Here is a 25323-nt window from a genome sequence, read left to right as displayed (position 1 = left end):
AGAGAGGAAGGAAAAATTCCATACATGCTACAAGGACAAAATGAGCAACCACCATCTCTTGACAAGTTTACCTTTGCATTAATAAGTTTGTTGACTTGTTTTTTGATGCCATCTGTGAAGTTTTCAAAGGTTGGGTCTGCAACATAGGCAAAGGAGTGGCTCTCATTTTTTACAACCAAATGATAATGATCCATTAGAATAATAGTGGTAATGTTATAGTTTTCTGGGTCTTCCAGTATTGGTGGCGAAGAAAAAACCACTGTGGTTTCATTGAGTCTTGTAACAAGCTTTCCATCAAACTGTAAGAAACAAGGCAAGAAGAACATACACATTTTAGAGTTTGACCCATTCCTGTACATAACTGTTAATAACTTTAGACTGTATAAATAAAAGCACTGGATTTATATCCTCTCCATACAGCAGAAATAACATAGTATAAGGTATTTTCCGAAAAGAAAAGGAAAGAAATTTGTTGTTGAATAAATTATTGATTCATTATGTTTGAGCAGCTGCCTGCAGGAAAAGCTTAGACTACAGATCAGCTTCCATTGACTCCAAATTCTGTGGCTCTGGACCACACTGGTCTAATATTATGAAATTGCTTTAAGTGAGTTTTTTTGTGAGTTTTTTTCCAACGTTATTTTTTATAACTTTTTGTGAACACGCTATAGGTGGAATATGCATGAAGCAAGAAAGAAGATGCGGTTCACTGAAGTGTGAGAAAATAAAAGGCATTGACTGTGCAAAGCTGAGTACTCAGCATTGTCTGGATTTGGGTCCCATTTCAGGCAAATCTCTAAAGATTGCAGGGGGAGAAGAAGCAGAAAGATAAAGAAAAAAAAAACTCTTTCAAATTCTGAAATATATCCACTTTACCACTTGAAGTTTAATTCTCCTATCCTTATTCACATTGAATGTAAATAATTTTAAAGCAGAAGATTGCAAGATACAAGTGAATGTAAGTCAAGATGGTAGGAGTAGGCTCTTCTTCCATGGAAACCCTGAATAGACCCAGACATCTGTTCAAACCTTATTCCACTCCAAGCCCAGTGAAGTCCAGTGGGCAAACTTAAACGCATTTTATGAGCAGATTATGTGATATGCATTCAGTGTAATGCCTTTGTGGGGAAAGAAAGAAAATTACCCTTTTGAGATTCATTTTCCCTGCTTCTGGGCGCTCTGCATATACCATCAACGAGAAACTCTGGATGAGCTCAAAACCGGTTCCAGTTACTGTAATATTTCTCCCTCCGCTGAAAAACAGAATTAAAAAAGAAGTCAAGTCATTGGCAAACTACCACGGCTATGGACTGCTTTATCCTGCACTGGTATCCTTTATCTTTCTACTGAAAACAGCTGTGTAATGCCTATATGACAATTAGATATCCTACACAAGGGACTTCTGTTAAAGCTATCAATGACCACAGCAGTTAAACAACAATGTCAACTTTAAACTCATTTTTAAAACAGCAGAATAAAAACAAGAACAAATTGCTTGGTCGGTATTTGTGGCTTTTCATTGATGCTTATCTTTGTGTGCTTTACTTCTCCAATGTTTTTGTTAAAGTCCCTCCACCTACCACACACACAGAGACAAAGGTGAGAGTGTATTTTCCACAGTCTGTAGGGACCTGGCTTCTCTATTCCCTTTCATTTGCAACACATTGTTTAAAAAATAATGCATTCGCATAAGAAGAGGAATGCATGCAAGTTGCCAGTGGGAATTTAAGTCACTGAAGTAACATGGATTGAGAGGGATAGCAATCCTCAAAGTAATCCATTAAAGTAAGCTTCAGTTTATACAGAGGGAAAAAAGAAGTCCTTTAAATTCCCTGGGGTAACTCAGTGTTGATCTACCAAAAAAACCCTCCAGGCCCCAAAAACACCCAAACCAAAAATCAAAAGCAAATATTAAAAGCAAATCCTCTCTTACATAAATGACTACTCAATATTCAGAGAGGCAGGTACAAATTTCTCCAAGAGAAGTCACAGCCAATTTTATTTTTAATGTCCTATTTGTAAAGTCAGGATGTTACACTTCTTTTTACTGAAAGAAAGTGGAAACATCATAATATCTCTCTGCCAACTGTACCCCACTAAGCAGAAAGATGACAATCTTAGGGAACAGCAGAGACCAACGTTGCTCAAGGTCACAAGTTTGTCCCTGGCTTGGCCTCAGAATGACTTTCAAAACAAGAGGTATGCTACAAGGACTTTTCTACAGAGGATTTGCCATATTGCTACGAATATACGAGCGGCATACATTTCTTGGGTTTCACAATTACTGCTAGGTGAGCTTTTTCCAGAAGGAACAGCTACCAGATGGGGTGTGAGTACCACCATAGAAGACAGCATACCTTTCAAAAGCACTCCTGAACCCTGATCTACATTTCCTTAGAAGATACTTTTTTTCCTCATGGGACAAAGAGATGACAAGCCGTAACTTTTCTCTGTTTCCAGCATACTTATTAAAAGCTGAACAGAAGAACTGTTAGAAATCTTTTCATAAGAAACCTTTTATACAGGTTATCCTTACAGGATAAGACTTTGTAAGTAACACAGGGATCATGTTGCCTAGCATCATGCTGAAATACGTCAAATCTCCTTCTTTGAGACATCTTCGTTTAAAAGAAGCTCATTACCTTTTCTGGTTTCCGGATTTACCTTTGAAGTGGGGATTAAAGTTGGGAGGTAAACAAAATACTTTCAATCATCAGCTGTGGTTAAGAAAGATAACAAGCTCTACATATCTAAACGCGTGCGTGGTTAGCGTACAAGAGTTTGATTTCAAACACTTCTATATGTAATAGGTTTACTGCCTATTACACAGATTTTAATCCAATTATAAATGAAGTTATGACAAACATTTCAGTACCTGCTGAAGCTATTTACAGGCAGGAACTTGGTGACAGTAGGATTCTCACGGTATGAAAATTGCCCTGGTACACTAATTGCTGTGCCTCCATAGTTCATTGTGACTTTAACATCTTCTACCTTGTTGTTAGCTCCTGTAACGCAAACAATCTCGTCGCCAAATTCAGTGCTAGGTTGGAGAAGAAAAGGAAGAGGAAACATTTTCAGTTACTAACATTACGCAATTTGTATTCTTTGCAGTATCCCAGAAACAACAAAAAAGAGCTCTATTTTTGCTAGGCACTGAGTAGTTACAAGAGGAGACAACACTTTCTTCAGATCACTTAGGGTCTTTAAAAAAGATGTAGGATATGGAAAGGAATAGTGTAGAAACATAAAAACAGTGCAATGTCAGCACACTTTGTGTACTTCTTTTTTTGGGGGGGAAGAGAAGGGTAGCAATGAATAAAAGGAAAATGAAGTGAGGGGAACAAGCTGAGTGCTGCTAAAAGATTAACATTTTATATGGAGTGAAAGCATGGGTGGGTTTGGAGCCACCAGTCAGGAAGAGAAAGCCGAAACTGGAAAAATCTTTGGATATCTGAGTTCGCCCACTTTGGTTGTTTTTACAGCTGCTTCTTCCAGCTGGAGCCTCTGAGTGAGTTTCTGTCTGAACGTTACGTGCAGAGCTCCATTGCATGGGATGATTCACAAAGAGATAGACAATGGATTTGTTTAATTTCTAAAGGCCAGAAAAGGTTGGTGCTTCATTAGGATACAGCTCAGCATTGTTAATTACTCAGGGTACGTACACATTGCAAGGCTGGCTACCGACTGAAACTTGAACGTCCTTCTTGGAACCGGTGGCCAGGTTTATACCAGTGATGGTAAGCATGGTTCCACCTGCTTGTGGGCCACTTTCAGGTCTTATTTGAGAAGGAACAGGTTCCTGCAAAGAGAAGACGGTCAAACTAATTAAGAAAATGAAAATAAAATTTACACCAGTATTAACTGGTATAATAGTTAATAGAAATTTAATATTGCTACCTGAAAAATAATAAAATTGAAATAATGATGGACAAAACCAAATCTTTCATTACTCATGATGAAAGAAAAGTAACAGATGATGTGAAGGTACTTATGTCTTTTCCATACTGTGTTTTACAAAGCTTTATATGAACTTCAATCCCTATTTTATAAAATGTAGAGTTATCTGCCATTAATTTTGTGAGAGTTTCCTGTTGGATTTCCTGTTTTTATACTTATTTTATGATTCCTCTCTTCCTTAGGGCTGAGCCTACCTTCACCTTTCCTACATTCTGCGTCAGCTACAGGAGAGACTGAACGAGGTTTTCAAAACTGGTACCAAACAGAAAGAATATTAAGATTCCCTTTATCTCGTAAGGCTCTTAATGGTGGTAAAATTGTTATCCTATTCTCGAGCGATAAGCTTGCAAAGAAAGAAAATGCTAAACTTTTCTTTATGCACCTAGAACCTCGGAGCGGATTTCTAAAAACCAATTGAAACAAGCAGTCACGCTTCAAAATTGTTATGAAATTTACTGGATATTTAAATTTCTCAAATAAATTCCCTCCTTTTGTTCTCAATTCAGTCTTTGTTTCTGTGATTGTATTCCGGGAGCTATGACAAATACTGTAAATTAACAGTGAGGGCTTTTCATGAACAGTGTGATTTAATTACTTCATGGCTAAGTAGTCTCTGCTTCCCGTTGAGAAAAGCATCCTTATTCAGGGTAAGGCTGAAGCTGCTGAATCACGAGGATGACCGAAGCTGTGCAAGCTGCATGAGATGGGCTACCAGCTGGCTCCAGGCAGGCGCTGATGGCCTTCTACACAGCCTGGTGGTGGCTGTGGACGTGCCGCAGCCCTCGCAGCGGGGTGGTGGCTGCAGGCAGCAAGGTGGTCCCACGCAGCCAGCTGCCACCCACTCCCCACACACAGATGGGATGCCAGGTCCACGCGTGTGGCAGGGACACTGCTATGAGGGACCCTGCATTTACTAAAGCATAGCAGACCAACAGCTTAGGGAGGCTGGGAGTAGGTCATGCTTTTGCTGATGTGTAACTGTGCTTCTTCATCCATATTCAAACGCAAGCTTTCCTTAAATGAGCCAAATAAGCAATAAGCTTATTTCCCAATCTCATGTATATTTGTAAATGACATCTGCTCTCCTCCTCCTGCTGATAATAAAGTCAAGGCTTGGGGCTATTCTCTATGAAGCATACGTAAACAAAGCAAGAGCAAAGAAATCTGAAAGCTTCCCTTGCTGATGAAGGTTTCCTCGATCACCGTCACACCGCACTGATCTCCTGCTCGAAGGGGGAAAAGCCCCTCTCAGAAACGGAGAGCAAGAAGCCCACACCTGACTAGTTTTGCAGCAAACCCCCTTCCCCTGTGTCGTTTCAGGCACCATCCCTGTGTCAGCTTAGAGCTACAGAACTGAGGGCCCACAAATAGCAGGGAGGAGGGGACCGACGTGCCACAGTTTGGTTCAAAGCTCTGTGAGCCATCCACAGGTTTTTAACAAGCAGCAGGAATCTAAAAATGCATCCAATTGACCTCGTGGTTACTTTACAGATTTGTCTTATTGAAGGACAGATATTATAGAAACAGGGGGAACTCATACTTGCTGCGCTTGTTTTATATTTTCATGTCTGAGCAACTTCCCTCTGAAGGAATGCATCATGGTTCAGCACACTTCACAAATCCACAATGACAACTGTAATTTGCTCTCAAGTCATTGAGCTTTAGGAATATGCTTTAACACTAATTGGGTGTCAATTGCTTTTCTTCCCTGAGAGAAATCTGTTTGTAAACCCTTCACTCCTCAAGATGTACATCGCTGCAGCATATGACTGCTCACACACACTAACCTTTGATTTCATTTTAATTTAATACATCACTTGGGTTACAAGATTTTATACAGAGAAGTGATTCAAAGTCATATTAATGCATTTTGTAAGCAAAAAGGAGCCTTGATTCACTTAGCTCTATACAACCCTTTGTGCATACTCCTTTTTGCATTTAATTGCTTGCTGATTTAAGCTAAATTGAAGTAAGTCACACCAGTGTAAGTAAAAAGTTTGAGGGAGTCAGTTTTAAAAAATCACACATGAAATTTAAATTAACACAAGTCTAGATGTGCTTCACAGAAAGGCTCATTTATGCTTTTTTGTAAAACAATTGTGTTACTAAAAAGATTACAATCAAAATTGTATATAAAATACAGTCAATAAATTGCTTTTTAAAATGTATCAAATACTTTAAGTGTAACCTTACCACATGGACAGAAAACCATACTTTTTATTGATTTCAAATTAAATCGTAATTGCTATAAGCTGTTAAGCATGTTGGACAACTGCATCATCTGCAGTAAAAATTCACAGCAATGCTTAGCTGCATAAGACACCTGGGATAGCTTTCAGAAGAAAGTATCCTCCAAGAACCACTAAAGAATCCATGTGGACAAATTTGTTATCCCCAAACCTGAGAAAACCTGTTTAAAACTAGTAGCCTTTTCCCTAAACATTACCTCCAGTGAAAGCCTAGCCTCTAAGGATAGACTTAGGAAGGAAAGGAACAAGAAACTACTTAAAGTCAAGCTTTGAAGCAGAGACTTTGGAAGGAAAGGAACAAAAAAAGATTTCTGAAGCATCACGCATCACGGTTCTCTGTAACCTCAACATAAAAAATGAAAGGAAGCTTGCTAAGAACTTCTGCTATACAGCCACACTCCTTTCTTCCTGCAAAATTGTGAAATACTTGCCCTGTTAAAGCTCAGCTGGGTTATCTGACGGGTAACTTTGGCAGGGTGTCAGCTGGCTCTGTTGCTAACACCAGTAAATACCGAGCGAGCCATGAACTTGAAGCAGAACCATCCAGCACCATTTTCTGTGGGGGACCTTTTAGTGCTGGCCTACATTTGTCTCCCCAGGAATAGGATAGATATGTACCTAAATAGCAAAGTTATCTCTGCACAACACAGCAGCAAGGGGGAAGTGAAACAAGTATCTGTTCCACTTTCTCCAGAAAAGGACTCTTCTTAGCAAGAACCTGACTCTGCTGGAAGTTAAAGCCCAGGCATGCCAGATAGGAGAACACACCATCCACACCTCACCCCATCCACGGCACAGCCCCACCATGGGCTCGGCCCATCTCAGCTTCACTTCAGCCTGAATGGAAAACTGAGACCAAGAACCACTCTGGGAGTGAAGGCAGGGAGCAGCCAAGGAGGAGGTGGAATAGTTTTTGTTTAACCCTTATTTTCTCTTTAATTGCTGGTATTGCAGCAGTTCCTCAAAGGACTATTTTAAAACAGCTTAATTCAAAGTATTCATATTTAACGTATTTAAAGTAATTTTGCAAATACCAAGAGCTCTCCAGAGACCAAATAATGTGGACGCCTCATAAAGATGATCTAATAAGGAGAAGCTGAACCGTGCTCTGTGTGCAGGGGAATTCTTCAGCATGACTGCTAAGAAAAGCATCGTAGAGTAACTGTTTGTTACTGTAAACTTGTCAGGAAAATGATTTGATTAACTTTAACTTGTTATTTTCTGTTTCACATTTTCCCCCTTTTCCCTCCTTTTAAGGACCTACCAGAAAAAATAAGCAGTTAAAATAAATTACGAAGAATTGTAACAATTTTAAGTAATCATTTTATTGCAAAAGCAATGTGCTATGAGCAAGTTTTAGAGCTCTTCTAAAGTATTCATGGACGGCTCAAGGAGCAAAGCTACATTGGCTCACCTGGCGGTCTTCTTAAGAGTACAAATAAAGAAAAAAAAAATGATTCATCCAAATGCTCAATTGCAAAGTGTTTTTCAGAAATGCAATTAGGTAGCTAGGATCAGCAGGAGGACGATATTTTGCTGAATGCAAAAATCATTTGAAAAAGTACCGTCAGTGGTGGTACAAGCCTTCACCAAGAATCGTGTTACCTAAGGAGAAGGTAGCCCCTTCCCACAACTGACACGGCACCCACCAGTGGGACAGAGAGGTTCGGACCCTTGGTCTAGTCCTATTTTACAAAGTCTGATCTTACGTAGTCCAGCAAAGCTGTACCTAACCCACAGCTCTATGCTACTTACCACAGCCCTGCAAGAGATTCCTTCTCCTCACAGAGGAAAATGAGGGGCGAAGGATAAATCCTTCACTGCAAACCTTGTTTGAGGGATAATAAAAATGCAGCTTTTACCAAGAGGCAACTCCCTTTAATTTGGTCTCAACCCTGAGCACTACTGAAAGTTCAACCATTACAAACAGCACTGATAAACCCAGGACCTCAAGTGCTGTGAGATCAGTGACGCCACCTTTTCCAAATCCCCTCATGGATTCCTTCTCTCCTTGTTTCTGCCCTTTTCTCGTTTCAGTCTCCGAATCAGAAATACACCTGCCATCATAATAAATACCCTGCTTCCATTCTCAGCCCTCTGCACTGTCTTTGTTTGCTCAGTCAGAAGGTGCCCGGGGGATGTCACACTTTCTATAACATCTCAGCGCAGTGCGCCACTATAACATCACACTGCAGCGCTCGGTGCAATTATGATGTTAAGCAGAACATTTGATTATGTGTCCTATATGGAATTTGTAGCAGCCTTGTAATAATTCTTCTGGAAAACATCAGCCCTTGTGAGGACTTGGCAATACTCCATTTCTCATGGACGCAGTAAAATTTAAACAACCCTGCAAACACTAATTTAACCCTTGTTTTATAAATCCTCAAAGTGTGGAAAATCATAATTCATATATATTTCAGTCTTTTTCTTATTTTTCTTGAAATAGAGGAATGTTCTCTCGGGTTTCAGTGCTCTCTACTTCTTCTTTTGTCATCAGGCAAATATTGTTCGTGTCTTCCAGGAAGTTTGATGTTGGAGCATAAATCCTTTCTGCAATAACAGCTTACCCTGTTATGCAGGTTTTTTGGTAGCCTAGTTGAAAAAACAGCCTGTTCCAATGTCTGCCAGTTGTGCAGTGGCCTGTTTCCCACTGAGTCTGGTAAGCCACCTCTCAGCAGAGGGACTTCCTACCGCTGGGACTCCCCACCACCTTACGCTTTCATGCTCACGTCATGTAGGAAGTGGATTTGCAGTTTGGTTAAACATTATGCACATCCACAGCTATGCTATTTAGAATAGAATAGAATAGAACAGAATAGAATAGTTCAGTTGGAAGGGACCTACAACGATCACCTAGTCCTAACTTGTCAACAGGTGTAGCTTGCTCCCTACTGCATGGTTTATCCTGAAAAAATAATTGGATCTTGACAGGATTTCTTGCGTGCAGGTCCAAGCAGATTGTAGCTTGTTAGTCATGGGAAATATGAGCATTTTATGTGTCTTGCATACAAACCATCCTTAAATCCTACTTAGGTGTAGCGATGTTGAGCTAGAGGTCTCAAAGTCCATCTGCAACCCGTTTCCCATGTTGTACGGGCTGCTGGGTTAGTACTCCTGAACTGATAAGCAGTTTTCCCAGTACTTTGATAACCAGTAGGCATCTTTGCTGGAAGGATAATAATGCTACGAATAGGTTACCTCTTCTGTTTTATGACTGTGGTTGGTGCTCATCCCACTGACATGGTTTACCCAAAAGCTCCAATTATGGTTTATCTGCGCCAACTTGAAACAGTGAGACAATGGCAATTTCTAAGTCCTTGTACGTATGCAACATTCAGACAGCACTAGTTTGTTTGTTAGCAAATTAGGTATTCTCTTTGTGATACCAATGGATTTAATTATGTGCCGTTCGTATTCCTGTGTGCCACTGCCCTGTCTTTGCATCAGGGACTAAGCTGAGCTTCACAAACTATATTTTTTAGTTTCACCTCACGGTTATGTCACAGTCTTGCAACAGTATGTCCTCTGAGGGGCTCTGTGCTTTGTCAGCATGGAGGTACTGGGGAAAAAAAAAAAAATACTGGCAAAACAGCTTGCACTGGCCCAACTATGTATATGACTTCACACTCAAGCCACTTTCCAGTGTCCTGTTTTCTTCATCACAGCCAGAAGTCTTCCCTTTGCTTGCTTTGTTTGTATCCTTTGCCTCCTCCTTACAAATCTGTTCACAGAAATGCTGATATACTTTTCATTGTACTTTCATGCTTTCTGCATGCTAGAGGGTAAATTATCTCCATGTCTGTTCCACTTATAATCACATTTAGATGCGAACTCACTTATTAGCAGTGTACACTGCTGCTCTTACACAGCTACTATAGACCCTCTGAGCATTTGCATTTCAGCTCTTCCATTTTTTATCCTGTTTATTAATCTAGAATGAACTTTTCATCTTTAATATTTTATGACATGCAGTCAGTCTTTTTGCACGGTTAGGAAGGTGATCTCTTATTTCTTCAGGTTTCTGATTACAATTTTAGTAAAAGATACCTTTCACAGGCTGAAAATGCTCTCAGAAAGCTCCCAGCATTTTAGATCTCTGTGGTCTGCTGGTGTCAAATCAAACCATAGCTTTTACCTGGCTAACAGTGGGGTTACTGGCTATTCTCCTTTTTTTTTTTTTTTTTTTTTTTTAATCCATCTTCTTTGCAATTTTCCCATTAAAGATATGCAGGTGCAAAAGAGAATCATTCCTCCAGCCTCTTTTTCCCTCACCCGACGTGCATTTGGGATCTGATCTGCCAGGCTGATTCATGTTCTTTTTCCCTTGGTTTGTTTGCTTTGCAGCTTTCCTGCTTTACGCTGTCATGTCCAGCCAGCTCACCTCCGTCCCTTGCACAGTATTCAAGAACAAGAGGAGTGCACTCCTGTGGAGCATCACCTAGGTTCTGCATGTCTTCCTTTTCCATTTCTCTACATTTCCACTTGTCTGTCACCAAGCATATCCTTAACTTTTTATATTCCTGGGCATGACATAGATTATGACTATCTACTATAATATTCATCTGTGGTAGGCAGTTTCTAGTCCAAGAACTACACCACTGAGATAAAAGTGGTTACCCTTTATCCTTCACTAATGCAGAAAATCAAAGACACAAACAACCAGCCACCAAGGAGGCTACTGGTGGATCACAAGAGGGGCTAGAAAATCAGGAACAGTTGGAAGATAACAGAGGAGGGGAGCCTAATGGAGATGCAAAGAAACCTTGGCATGAACTTTATGTGCCAGACCACAAGCAGAGAGACAACTGGGGAGGGAAAAGAGGTTGGTGGCAGAGTATATCCCCGTGATGCTGTGAGAGATGCCAGCTGCAGCACTAGGGGAAGCCAGCAACAGATGGATGTGTTCAAATGGACATGATGGATAGCAAATGGCAAAGCCACCTAAGCTCCCTTCTGCCAGCTCCTGTAGGCAGCGACCTCCAGTTGGGGGTTTGCCTTTGATGCAAGTGCACATCTTCACAAGTAGGAATGGAGTCTTGTGCTTCCACACAAGCAGAACACAGGGATGCTGTGTCAAGGACCTGGTGACAGTGCACACACACATGTGAATAAGATTTTCACAAATGTGCAGACCACATTATTGCTCTGCATTTATCTCATCTATCCTTTCCTCCACTTTCTCTTTCCTCATCCTGGTCCCAGCTTCAATAAATTCTGGCTCTTGGAGCAGGTCTCTAAAACAACTAACTTGTTACCAAAATTATCTGCCCCACACTGAAAACCAACCCTTGCATGTAATGCGCACAAAAATTAAAGTCATTAAAGGCATAGCCCACAAAGTGCTGTATACACCGGCCACCTTTTTGGAGGTCAAAATGTCATTTCATGGTCTATAAAGGTAACCACAGGAGCTAAATTAAGCTCTTGAACGGGGCATGCAAGTCATTAGGAACTGCTCTTTCCCCCTCCACTTCCCTCCTTTCTCAGACTCAAGGGAGCCTGCTTCTTGTTTCTTCAGACAAGCCACCCACTCACAGGATATTCAACCAGAGAATTTCCATTGCGCGCTCCTGGCAGCCTGGTGTTTGCCGCAGTGGCTGACCTGACCCACCAGCTCCCCTCATCACAGCATCCACAGCACAAGCCACGCTTCGGTTCCTGGGTTATTTCTGCAACAGCAGAGGAGTGAGCTGAGCCCTGCCTTCCTGGGGCTGCTTTGTCCAAACCTCACACCTTGTGAGGTGATCAAATGCTTCCAGCCTCTCCAGATGCCCAGGAAAGAGCATTTGCCCAGCAATGCATGTTGTGTGCTGTCTCCTGTGGGACGCTTACGCAAAGGCTTGATATTTTAAACAACTGAGTTTTTGGATTGCAGGCAGCATCTTTTTACCGTGAGACAGACACCACATGATTTTCTGAAAAGACCACAGAGCTTTGCTGACAGGTTTGATGGAGAAATGGAAGCATGCATGACTGGAAAGTCTGCATTATCAGACAGCTGGTGTTCACTGGCAGCTTTCAAGCAGAGCCACAAGCACCGGCTGGCGGGACATCTATTTAAGTGCATAGCTCAGATGACAGAGAATTAAGTCTAATAATACCTACATGAGGAAGGGCCAACTTTGCTAAAACCCTCAGCTACCCAAGAGTTCTCCTTGCCCCTGTGCAGGCTGATGGACAAACAAGTTGTACTCCAGGACTCAAGAATAAAATAGCCATGATCTTCTCCCTGCAAGCAATTCCAGACTGCTGTGGATGTGTGGTTTATCAGCTTCAATCACAATGGCAACAAGCATGTAACACCCCCCCAAAAAACCCCACCCAAAATCCCAACTGCAGCATAGAATTCATGTATTGAGGTAAAGACTCGTGGAGAAAAATCAAGTGAGCCAGAAGCATCCACAAAAGCTTTGTGGCACTAATGGCACTGCAGTGGTGAGAGCTCCCAGAGCAATTGCTTCGAACATCAAGGATACCCGAGGATGGATGAAGGTAAGAGGAAACTGTCAAGTTGGGAGTAGATTAAGGTAGAACAGTGCACCCTTTTAAATGTAACTGTGCTGTTCAGGTTCACATTCAGACTTCCAGTACGGTGAATAGTCTTCAAGTTTGTTTTCAGATCAGACCCTAATTTATCCCTCTTTCTTCCTCTTTTTAGTTATCCACCTCACCTTGTTTAGGTAAAGAAACTTCCCAATTTACTGAAGTAATTATTTCCAAGCAAGACCCTAAACTACATTCAGCGCCTCAGAAATGCATTACAATTTTGAAGGGTTCTACCTCTAATTTCACCATCTTACATCTATTTGAACTTTTTGAAACCATATAGTCTTTTTAATTTGTACAGTCTAAAAGCCACAGAATTGCTCTTGCAAGCAGATGCTGGAGATCCCAGAATGGGCTGCAAGCTTTCATTCTGGTGGCTCGAGTCTGCAGATCAGTTATTCTGAGGAAGGAATCACGCTTCAACAGGATCAGCAAATCTGGACCAGATACCTAGGAAAAGCTTAACTCCTTCCTTTGATACTACTTCTCACTGCCATGGTAACAAGAAAATCAGATGAGGTTAAAAACAAACGAAAAAGCAGGACTGGCGTTTAGCCGTGCCACTGCTCCACCTGCTCAGAGACCAGCCAAGCTGTCAGTGCTCCAGATGTACCACATAGCTGGATATTAAAATTTAGCATCACATCATTTCTGTTTCACTAAGCAGGAGACTGGTTATTGTGTGATCCTGCTTATAATGAAACGATAGAAATGTCAGTGGAGGAGGACTGGGTTACCGGAATTTAATTTTGCTGGAACGGCTGGACTTGACCAGCACTCAGGTTGGGTAGAGATACTGTGGTTGTTAGGCAGAAACAGAGCTTTCTTCTCCTGTTATGCAGCGAGTTTTGATGAGGTGTTTACTGCACAGCACAGTCTCTTCTGCACCAGGGCATTTAAGTTCAGAAATAATTTTGAATTGAAACTGTGGCTTCCCTTTTAAATGGATTTTTGACCCGTTTAATGGGGGTCTCGTGTTCCTCGGCTCAGAAATGCACTGTGCTGGCAGAATGGGGCAGAAGCATGCACCTAAGGCCCAAGTCGTGCCTAAGCCCCAAGTCATGTTGACTATTGATCCTCATCAATCCAGCTTTAAAAAATACATCTCATCACCCAGGCTGAGTATCAACAACAGCCAAATGTAGTAGTACTTATCATAAAATCTTAGAATGGTTGGGTTGGAAGAGATCTTCAAAGATCATCTAGTCCACCTTCCTGAACACGGGCAGGGACATCTTTCACTAGATCAGGTTGCTCAAAGATATGTCCAACCTGATCTTGAACACTTCCAATGATGGCACATCAACAGCTGCTCTGAGAAACCTGTTCCAGTGTCTCACCACCCTCATCTATCCATTCTACTTGAAAACTGACTATGTGGTTTTGGTGTTAGACACCAGTCACATGTATAAGGCTGAAACTCTAGTGTACACAGACACATCAGGCTGAGCAGCTGCACTGTCTCCTTGTGCACGGCTCGTGCACTTTTGCCCTGCACCACCACACACCACATTTAGAGTGGTCACTGCTAAAGCTGAAGCTATTGTGCTTCTGGTGATCACAGCACACAGTAAAAACAGTGATAATTACCAGCAGGAGGGTAGCCAGACAATGTGTCAAAGAAATGGAAAAATACATAACAGAAAATTTATTTTAGGAAGGCTCTTGGAAAGAAGAGTATTTTCTTTCCTTTGTATATACTGAATAAAAGAGGTTTTAAACAAAGCACAGATTTCACATGTCTGCTGAAAGAAGTCACCAAAGAACTGCCTGAAAACAGCAGTGGAACAAGACTGTAGTTTTCAAGACAAAAACAACTGATGAGATTGTCTGCTCTGTTTGTCTGTTCTCATGCCAGAAGCGCTTGTGTCACACTTGTAGAGGTGTGTGTGAATACAACGCCCCTGTACTGACTTCAATCCTACTGCAGTCCACAGTTGACTCTACTTTCTCATGGAACAGAGAAAAATGAAACTAGAAAGTGATTTCACCAGCGTTAAGGCACGAAATGCATTAATTGTCATTGCTTTGCATTTTGTAAATAGTCCCCATGAAAAGATTTTTGCAGTAAATAAAAATGGTCTTTATCAGCATTAGGTACCTGATAGCTCAGTAACTTCAGTGCAGGCAGGTGTTGGCACAGAGGAAGTCCTGGACTTCCAGGAAAATGTTGTTGTGGTTCGGGCATCCACCTGGATGATGCCTGTACACAGTGGCTTCTCCTAGTGCCTCACTGATGGGCAATCAAGTAGCCAAAAGCAGTGGCTGCTTATCTCGCCTCCCAGATGCTTGTGCTGAGCAGGGAATCACACCAGCACAAGTTCACAGACAGGCTTTGAAGCCTACATGGGGGCTTCACACTACGTTTCAACACACTCAACTTCTTCATGTGGTTTTCACGCAAACCATGGAGGAATCTTTACACGCAGGTGAAGCACAGGAGAACTGATGTAGAACACACCCAACAAAATGGGTTCGTGTCAAAATCTCATGTCATGTAGGGTTTATTGTCATAGCCTTTGTCCTAGAGACCACAAACACGTAAACATGGGAGATTACGTTCTTCTCTCGTTACAAACAAATGAGAATGATGAAGAAAGAAAAAATTATAAACTACATTTCCACAAAGGAACAGAGGGCACTTTCAAGTAAAAGTGTCTTTGCAGAGGTACCACCTCTGGTGGGAGAGGAGGTATTTGCTTGGAAATCATGGAAAACCCACTTCTACCCCGTCTTGTGAAAACAAGACAATCCTCTTCTCAGTTGGATGTCATTCTTAACTTATTCTGCCTCTTACTGCTGACTCGTTTCTCTCTCACAAGATATTAAGAATTAATGAGACAGAAGTTTAAATAAGGGAGAAGACAAAAGCCTAACCCACTCTTCATGTTTTACAGGTTTACAGTTTATAAACCTAATTTTAAGTATCAATATGAGGACAGAGATTATTTAAACTCTCAAATATCCCAGGCTCTTATAAATTTTGAAGACCTCATAGATACAGACAAAGCTACTTGCTGCTAAAACCACAAGGTATGCCAGCTGGAATATGGGGCCACATTTGGGGTAAAACAATTAAGACACAAACGAAATTCTCCTTCATAGTGACACTCAAAACAAAGCACATGTATAATATGAACACACATCACACTCTCTGTGGCTCTGCATGCCATATTTTTGAATGAAATAAATTATTAAAAAATTAATGTACCTTCATTACTTATTCTTCAGCTGCTCTGCATCCATTCTTGTAATTAAGAACACTGGCTAGACTAAACACAGTGATTAAAATAGTGCACTAACTGTGCATCTAAAGAATACCTAATTTTTTGCACTGCTGTGTTTTTTTAATGCAATAGTGACACGTAAGAGATATTGTGCCACTACTGAATAAGTCAATTCATTTCTTTTCTACCACATCTTTTTAACTTGAATTGCAAACATCACCACTCTATTTTGAGATTCTGGATCTATTGATCAGAATAGATTTTTGGTACACCCTTTGTATAAAGAAATGCCCAAGTTAAACGTTTTCTAACATACTTGAGTGATAGTGCTATTGATGAAATGAAGTTTGCAAGGCAAAAGCAAGCAAGTCTGTGCTTAACAGGTAAACTTCTAACTTAAGTCATGCACAAGGTATAAAACAGCTCACTGAAAAAAATGCACTTACCTGGTATGTAAACTGCACTTCACTTGGTGATTTACCTAATTTTCCATTGATGTTAACCTCAATTTGACCTTGTTTTGATTCACTCATTGGTCCAACTTCACATACAATCCTAGCAAGAAAGAATGTAAGTTTATCTGTTAGAAGTAATGGCTGCAATACTGATGTAATGTGTCCGAGCTACCACACACGCTGCCAGCAAAAGCACTAACTTTGCTTTATCCTACACAAGGTACTTGAGCTCTGCACTAGTTTCCTGGTAAAAACATCCAAGAATATTTTAATCTTATATTTAAAGGAAGGTAAAACTGACATGTGAGCACTGCACATAGCAGCTACTTTACCAGTCTGTTAGTAGAGATGCCTTCTACAGAAGACTCAAATTCAGCCCATAAGTCAGAGATGAACCTCTCCAACCCTACATAAGGTTTTCACTGGACCCAGTGATGTTAAAAAAACAAAGGATCCCCCCTCCTGACCTTGATGTAAGAATCAGACTATCAGCTTTCTTACAACTTTGTGCATTTTAGTGCTAATACATTTGTGGTGCATCCTGCTACCTTTCAGCTTTTAACTGCTGTTTTTTCACACCTACGATCAAAATCCCTTTAGAATGACTGTTCTCTGAAAATAAATCCTCAGATAACCCACGCAAAATCAGAGGTCAAGGAATACTGGCTGAGAAAACACTGCCTTAACTAACATTGCTGCTGAGTGATAGCTTGGATGCTTAAATTTTTATTTCAAACAGGTGATCCAGAGAACACAAGCATGAAAATGCAATAAGGATTCAACACACTTGAAAACTGGGACAAATGCTTAATGGAGAGCTGATAATACAGTGAGATAAGGACGTATATAATGTTTGCAGCCTTCACAGACTTTCATATAGGACACACCCCGAGGATCACTGCTCATTTCTTTCCCTCTTCCCCTCCAGGATTATTGCTATTCTTCCTTAAGCAGTGCAAGACTGCTTAAAAAAACCCCACTCAAATAGAAAAAAAAAACAACCAACCACCCCAAATTACTGGGTATAATGTACTTAAATCAGGACTTATAATAAAAGGATTGTCAAGTCCCTCTGCAGATCACTCCAGACTTTTCTGCCTGGGTACTGGCAAATGGACAAAATTCTCTAAATTCTTGCATGTCCTGGCATGTGTACGGCTGCCTGAGTCTGTTCCTCATCATCTCTCTACTGTATTCTTGGAAGTTGTATCTCCTTGTCAGGCAGAAACAGGAAATGGTGCCTTTTAGAGGAATTTCTACCATATGTCAAGCTAGGGAAAGCAGTCAGGGGCCAGGGCCAGGGGGGTGTGTGAGGGGGGAACGCTGTAACGTGGTTAGCAGGGATTTTAATTGAGAAAAGTTCCCTCCCCTCCCTGGTGTTGGCATTGCCTCCCTTCCCCCACATTACAAATGGAAAACTACAAAGAATGAGAACACGACTTCTCGAAGGCCAACAATTAAATCACCGCAGAGCCAGAAAGCAGCCTTAAGTGCCTTAAATCTCGCTGCTCTCCTGCCCATGGGAGCAACTGTCTCCTAAAAATGACTAGCTCTTCAGTGCAGAAGCATAGGGGAGCAAGACTAGGTTCTTACTATTTTTTTTATTATTAAATTAAATAAAAGAAGGCAATAATAAAACAAAAGAATGGAGGAAGAAAAAGACAGAAAATTATAGATACCTATTTGGAGATTTTGAATAACTTCTTTTTCAAGGATTCCCTAATGGAGAACATCCTTCAAAACTCCCTAATTTGTTGATAAATGACATTATGCAAGTTGCATTTGTTCTCACCCATTACCACACTAGCAGAGCTTAGGAAACCAGTAATGTTGCTATGATACAAGGAACCAGTCATCTCAGTTCTGGCTCCTTTCCATGTATTTAAAAATATCAAAAAGCTTTAGAAAAAGCCAAGAGGCTGGGGAAATTCTTGTAAGGCTATGCTGCAATTCAGTGCAGCTTTTACAAACAGTGAAAATAGGGAATGGGAAAAGATGACTGCAAAATATGGGAATTTTGTGGGTGCTGATGCACATGTAAATGCATGAGTGATAGCAATGGATTTGGGAAGCAGTAAGAGATATACAGCTATAAATACATTCTTAAGTCCTAGGGGCCTGGGAAGTTTCTAAATACCTGATCCACAAAGTGGCTAAAGCCAAACATTTTTCAAAAGCTAGAAAACTGACTTCGGTATCTTCAAAATCCCTTTCAAAACAAGCCACAGAAACAGCAAAATATTACTGTATTACATTTTAAATTAACTGAAGGGAAAGAAAGCCAAGGTTTCAATTGTAACTTTAAATATCCAAAGTGAATGAAAGAAAAATCATGCTGCTTAAAATATATCATTACTCTTAATATTACTACTGTATCTTCACACTATGCTTCTTATCAGCTAATATCAAAAGGGTACTTCCCCTCTTGAAATTAGATGCTTGATATAATCTGTAGTAAACACTTTGATACCGAGAAGAGTTTAGGTACTTTGTTTTAATTTTTGGCACTGCTTAAGAGTGTGACAAGTAATCCACAAAACATCTACCAACCTGCTTAGGCAATTCAGCATCCATGGACTTGTTGGCTCTGCAATGAAACTTAGTCATCTAAAGCTGAACCAAAACTCTGGGCTCCCTCCCTGCCCCCAGGAAAGAAACTTTGTGGCTGGACTAACACAAAAAGATGTAAGCTTCCTCTTGCTTTGCCTACTTTCCCATAAATCTTGTATACTTGGCTGCACTGTAGTTCAGATTTAGCAAAGATTTTAATGACTAGATGCACACCTACGATGCCTTCAATTTAAAAACAAATAAATAATCTTGAGATACCTGCAGTAAGAGTTTATAAAAGCTTTTCAAACAAATCTGGAAAAAAAATCAATCAATCAGAAGCAGGGTGATACTACACTATTGTAAATTTGTTGCTGTATTAGCATCTATAACAATTTTAAATAGACTCAGAAACATTGCAGGTATAGCGCACCATTTCTTTCTTCTATTGATAATCTTTTATAACCACAGGAAGATCATCTTCACCTGAAAATGCACAGAAGTTCCTTTTTTTCTTCTAAAATCTTGTGAAAAATATCCAGCAATTACCTTGTGGAAACAGAGTAGAACTCCTCTTTGAAAAGACATTCGTTGTCTGCCACCGTTATATTTTTTACATCTTCTGCTTTTATTCCCAAATTAGATCCCATTATGGTCAAAAGAATTCCACCACTTAGTGGTCCAGTTTTTGGCTCAATCTGTGTTTGCAGGAGGGAAAGAAAAAAACAAACCAACCAAAATTAAATACTGCAGTGGCCATGTTGCTCTTTCATATTATTTAAAGCTACTTAGACTTACCCTTACTTGAAATGCAAAAGATGTTTCTTTTAGGACCCCTACAAAAGCATGTTATGAAACTTTTTAATTTTAATTAATCATTTGCCAGCTCAGAACCAGTATTCATCAGCTGCAGATTTCATGTCTCCTGTGGCAGACTCTTACGTACAAAACTCTTGCCTGGTGTTTACTCTGTTTTAAGTTTGGTTCCTCCACTAAAGTACAGTGACTTTGAAAAGCAAATGGATCAGGCTCCCTTCACAATCATTCCACGGAGCCTTTCCAGCATTTTTTCTGCCATGAATTTCTGCCTTCCGGTTCACATCGGAACAGTGCACCTTTCTAACACACAGTTCTGCCCCACATAGTGTCCTCAAAAGTTCTTCTAGTCCCCTGATCTTCCTTACTGCATCAAATGGTAGAATGCTGCAGTATATGGGCTGATGCTAATTAAATAACTTGAAATTAAAATGAGGACTGAGAAAATCCTGCAGTTGCAGTGGACTTCTCAGGTTGAAATATTACCTGAGCAGGAACTTGAATTCTACACTTTTGTTGGGAGACCAACCCAGTTTCCTATTTGGAGCACCTCCAGCAAGACCCTCCCAGGTCTTCAGCTTTGGAGGGCTGCAAGTTTACCATCAAGAAGATGGTAACATCTTACATCCCAAATGTAGTAATTGGAAGTCAAACAAATGCAGCTTCTGAAAGTCTGGACTTTAATGTCTGCTCCATCAAAATCAGAGTTTCTTAGATCTAAGCAAGTCTGAGCACAGAGCCATGGCTGCTGCTGCCCAGCAGAATCACTTGCTCTATTTTCCCACTGGTTTAACTTCCTAAAACTTCTGTTCACTGACCATCCCTTTGCACTCAACCCATAAATAAAGTAGCTGAAAAATGACTCAATGGTTTGTATAGATGTTTCCAAATATTTTGTCCAAATCAGAAGCTAACAAAGGCTTTGATAAAACCAAATATTTTAGTATTCAGTATTTAATCCACAATCATGCACAAACAGTATCCCAGGAGATAACTCTTTTATTTTTGTTAATTTTCCTTTTCCTTCCTACTCAAATCATCTTTACCTGAGCACAGCTATCACACAAGTAACCTCCTCCACACTTTCTGTTGAGATTTCAGGGTATTTGCCTTCCTTGGGAGACTTCAACTGTTTACCTGCCATTTCTTCTTAGATATGCCATCATGGCCAACCTCAGCCAGTGTGTTGCCGGTCTGCCTGTGCCCACATTGCACCTCCAATTGCACAGCATCAGGAGGTTCAGCATCTCTACCAGTTTGAGCCACATGTTTCAGAATTAAAGAGCTCTGTCTTGAGTGAAACATCCCTGTTACAACTCTCTACCTCTGTCATGCAGTCGCCTCATTTTCATAGAATTGTAGAATCATTCCGGTTGGAAGAGACCCTTGGGATCATCGAGTCCAACCATCAACACTACTCTACAAAGTCCTCCCCTACACCATATCCCTCAGTACCCCATCTAAACGTCCCTTAAACACATCCAGAGATGGTGACTCAACCACCTCCCTGGGCAGCCTATTCCAATGCCCAACCACTCTTTCTGTGAAAAATTCTTTCCTAATGTTCAGTCTAAACCTACCCTGTTGGAGCTTGAAGCTGTTCCCTCTTGTGTTGTTGTTAATTTCCTGTGAGAAGAGACCAGCCCCAACCTCTCTACAGTGTCCTTTCAAGTAGTTGTAGAGAGTGATGAGGTCTCCCCTCAGCCTCCTCTTCCTCATACTAAACAGTCCTAGCTCCTTTTGTGACAGCCTGGGATGTGTTCTCATCCAACAGTGCGTCTGAGTTTAAAAGTACTGATACCACTGCTGCAGCAATTTTGATTTGCCCAGTGGAAGTACATATCACTCTTTCGCAACAATTATGCCCAGAAAAACAGTATTTGTTGCTGAAAAGAACAAGGATTTATCACTTCTAACTTTGTCTACTGGTCCACCGAGGTGGACGACAGTCTTCCCTTTCCCTGGGTGAATGCTCCAACTGCAAAGTCAGGGGTGCGCATCCGGCCTCTTTAACTTCTTGCATTCAACTTCTACAGCCTTGGGTTTGATTCTAGAGTGGACTGGAAAATATCACTGACACCTGGAAAACACACTGTGATGCAGAAACAACCTGTTTCCTTATTAAATGTTATTTAAAAGTCCAGTTTGAAACCTGTTAATGAGCTTGCTAACGGCTTGTAGTTCCAGGAGCAGTGAACCTCTGTTACAGACTTATTGCAGATAGAAAGGACTTCAGGAGAGAGAACAAAATCGATGCTAATTCCCAAGAATCAAGTGCCACGTTTAAGCTTACACTGCTAGCCTGGCTTCTAGCACAGTGAGGACAAGGCTTGAAAAACAAGGAGTCTCAAAGACTCCATTCAGTCTCTTATTTTGAGTCTTTACAAATCTCTCACACACATCGCTACTGGCATTATTTCCTTGCAGCTATTTCAGAGGCTTACTTAACACCCGAGGAAAAAAAAAACTGCCTTTCAGTATGAACTTGCTTGGATGCTTTCTCCTGAAAAATAATCACTGATAGGGGGAGAAAAAAGCGATCTTACACGAGTGATTTCTGGGTGAGGACACGTGTCGGTGGGAGGAGCGTGACAGAGTTTTTCATACACACACTTGCTGGGTTTGCCATCTTCTTCACACCAGACACACTTATAGTCTCGATGGGCCGCCAGGCATAAGCTGCAGTCGCTTCGTCCGTAAGAGCAGTTGTACAGAGTCACTGAAATATGAACAGTAAATGCACTTAGACACTTTCCTCTGTTTTAACAATATTCAGTGTGCTACAGGAAGGAAAACCAATCCTATGTCCAAAGCCTACCTGTTGCTCAGTTGAGTTGTGTGAAGAATATGCACACTCTGTACTTAATCCCTGAATGTTACTGAGAGAAAACTGTACTTTTCCCTGTAGGGAAAAACCTGAAATCTATCCATGTGCACACTATAAATAAACTATCAAATAGAACCCAAATGCATTTTTGTCACTCTGGCATTGTCAAAACCTTTAAGTATGAAGTTCTTTCTTTGCCTGTCCTCAACGAACCTGCCTATATGAGTGTTCAAAGATTGGTTCAAACAAACAGGTCCTCCTGGTGTGCCAGGAGTCAAGACATGGAAGGGTATAAACTGTATGGGTGTTGGTAGGGACAGATATCAGCTGGCATGGGACTGCTGCCAGCTGTGCATTTAAAAGAAGAGAGCTGCCTTTGTTGGCTGTTTCCAGGGTATTTGGGCCTTTCCAAAATCATTGCTAAAGCCTGAACCGAATAAAAAGTTAAGATTTAATGAAGTGCTATCCTTTGTTCAGGTTAATACCTCTTCATTTCTCCATTCTTCTCTATTTTCTTGCTTTGGTTTTCCCTTTTGTCTTGGATTGCCGTCCTGATGTATGCCTCATTCCTTCTGTAGTGGAGTTTAATTCTAGTTTTTCTGAGCCAAGAAATCAGGTCTGACAGTCATGCTTCTCTTACTGATGAACCATGCACCAACTGTCCCAGACACTAAGCTTGCTTTGGCCCCCATCAATCTCTAGCATGATCCACAGTCCCTGAACAAAATTAATTTTCCCAAATAGATGCAAAGCCTTGAGACGTAGCCGGGTGGTTCAGCAGCATAAGGAAAGCCTGGGCTTGCAAGAAAACATTTGGAGACGCACTTGAGAGCTAGCCCAGAAGAAAACAGACTGAAAAGATGCCACACATTTCTCTAGGGGAAGCTTGCAAGTTGCACAGATTACTCAGCGTCAGTGTTGTGCCTCCCTGGAAAGGTGAGCCAATTATCTACGATAAGAGGGGAACTTCTTGCTCCCTCCTTTTCTGCTCCTTCCCTTTATCCCTGCTTTTCTCTGGTTTTGGCTGCTCTTTTTTCCGGGCCACATAGCCTCACCCTCTGCCACCGGGTGCTCTGGCACTTGTTGAGTCCTCTTGTACATCAACTTAACTTACCAGAACAGCAGAAAACTATCGATGTTTCCTCCTGTGCTCTTTCAAGAGTTAAATGTGCTCACAGATGGGAGTGGGGAATACAAGACATCTCCCCTTTCCAGTAGCTGTTTTATGTGCTCATTAAGTCTCAAGAAATGGTACCCTTTGTGACACTGGGGTTTTTTCAAAGGAGTTTCATCCTTAGAGATGCAGGAAGCAAAGCAAAGTAAACAGAGGTGATCAGATGTGGCAAGAGAGACTAGGATAAATGCCTTTGAGACTGCATATGGTAAAGGCCATCAAAAATGTCTATTTAAAGAAAGCTTTTATTCTCAGAGAAGCAGGACTCTAGAAAGGACACCAGCAAAAGCACGGTCCAGTGACTAACATTTCAATGCAATTGGTATCTTCCTAGATAACATCAGCAGTAGCTTTTAAAATCCAATTCCAAGAGGCTAACATGTCAGATTCCTACTGAAATGAAAAAGCAAAATGAGATTGCTGATTTTCCATTATTTTTCAGCAGCGCCGTTATTTCTCTGCCAGACATGAACAATATTACAGATGCCCAAAACTTGGCTACAGTCTCTCTGCCACTTGTGTGAGAACATACAACCTCAAAAGGGCAGTCCTTCTCTAAATGATGTGTGTTTAAAGACCTGGACATCCAATTTCACAGCTAGTCTTTAGTATAATGACACATTTTTATTCTTTCCCTTACACTGAGGAGTTAATGCAATGATGAAGGCTGGTTTTGACTCTTCTTACATCTAATCAGCAGATGCACTTGATTTCAAGTAGCTTTACCAGCCCAAGCTTAGTCGAGACATCATTGGAGGTGTATGCAAAGCTGAGGGACTTTGGCATTTGAAGAACGAATCGATGAGAAAGAGCATCCATTTGACTCAACCCCTATCTTGAATTCTTGAGGAATCGATGAGCACAAAACAGGAGTAGCATCATTTGCTTCATATACTGAGCACATCAATACAGAAGTCACCGAGCAACAAATGTAACTCAAGCAATATTTTCAACAGTCTGTGTGTTAACTACTCACTCCGTATGTTGGATGTGAACATAATGCTGGGGAAAAGCACCAGACTGACAGCCCTGGTGCGTTGCTGTTTGCGTTTATAAGCAGAAGCAACGGTGCAGGCAGCGGCAAGGAAAAGTTTCCTCATGTCTATGCTGCAAATTGCTTTTGCAGGAACCAGATTGCTTTCTTAATCCAGCATTCTGAAAGGCTGCTACTGCACAGGGACCCGAGCGGGTAATATTGTTAAACAAATCATCCCTTTGCTTTCCTAAACCCTGCATTTCCCACCCACACTGCCCCATGGCCACCTGATACAGCATGGGAATATGCTTCCTGAATCACTTTGTTATCCTGCATCGGCTGGACAGGAATTTTCATCTCATCTCTCAGTAAACAATGTCAGTGCTGCAACGCCTTGACATCCCTCACATCCAATTGCATAAATGCAAGGGAGAAAGCTATGGCCTTAAAGCATTAAACACTCCCCCTGTTCACTGATCAGCTCATTAAATGTACCAGCAGCAAGCCACTCATTAGATTCTGACTCTTATCCATCACCTT

General features: G+C 41.0%; 1 protein-coding gene across 1 annotated transcript in view; it reads right to left on the bottom strand.

The window, feature by feature from the left end:
- The window catches only part of PLXNB2 (plexin B2), a 79940-nt gene that overhangs the window by 29426 nt on the left and 25191 nt on the right, over positions 1–25323 (bottom strand). Inside the window, exons 12-18 of the mRNA XM_014964003.1 lie at positions 22353–22525; positions 19540–19688; positions 16432–16540; positions 3666–3802; positions 2876–3043; positions 1145–1253; positions 72–299 (exon numbers count right to left, since the gene is read on the bottom strand). Coding sequence (XP_014819489.1) covers positions 72–299; positions 1145–1253; positions 2876–3043; positions 3666–3802; positions 16432–16540; positions 19540–19688; positions 22353–22525 — 1073 coding nt within the window. The remainder of the gene's footprint in view (positions 1–71; positions 300–1144; positions 1254–2875; positions 3044–3665; positions 3803–16431; positions 16541–19539; positions 19689–22352; positions 22526–25323) is intronic.

Source organism: Calidris pugnax, unplaced genomic scaffold (assembly GCF_001431845.1).
Source record: "Calidris pugnax isolate Ruff unplaced genomic scaffold, ASM143184v1 scaffold44, whole genome shotgun sequence".
Taxonomy (NCBI): domain Eukaryota; kingdom Metazoa; phylum Chordata; class Aves; order Charadriiformes; family Scolopacidae; genus Calidris; species Calidris pugnax.
Note: the sequence above shows the minus strand (reverse complement) of the source record. Positions and strands in the feature narration are given on the sequence as shown.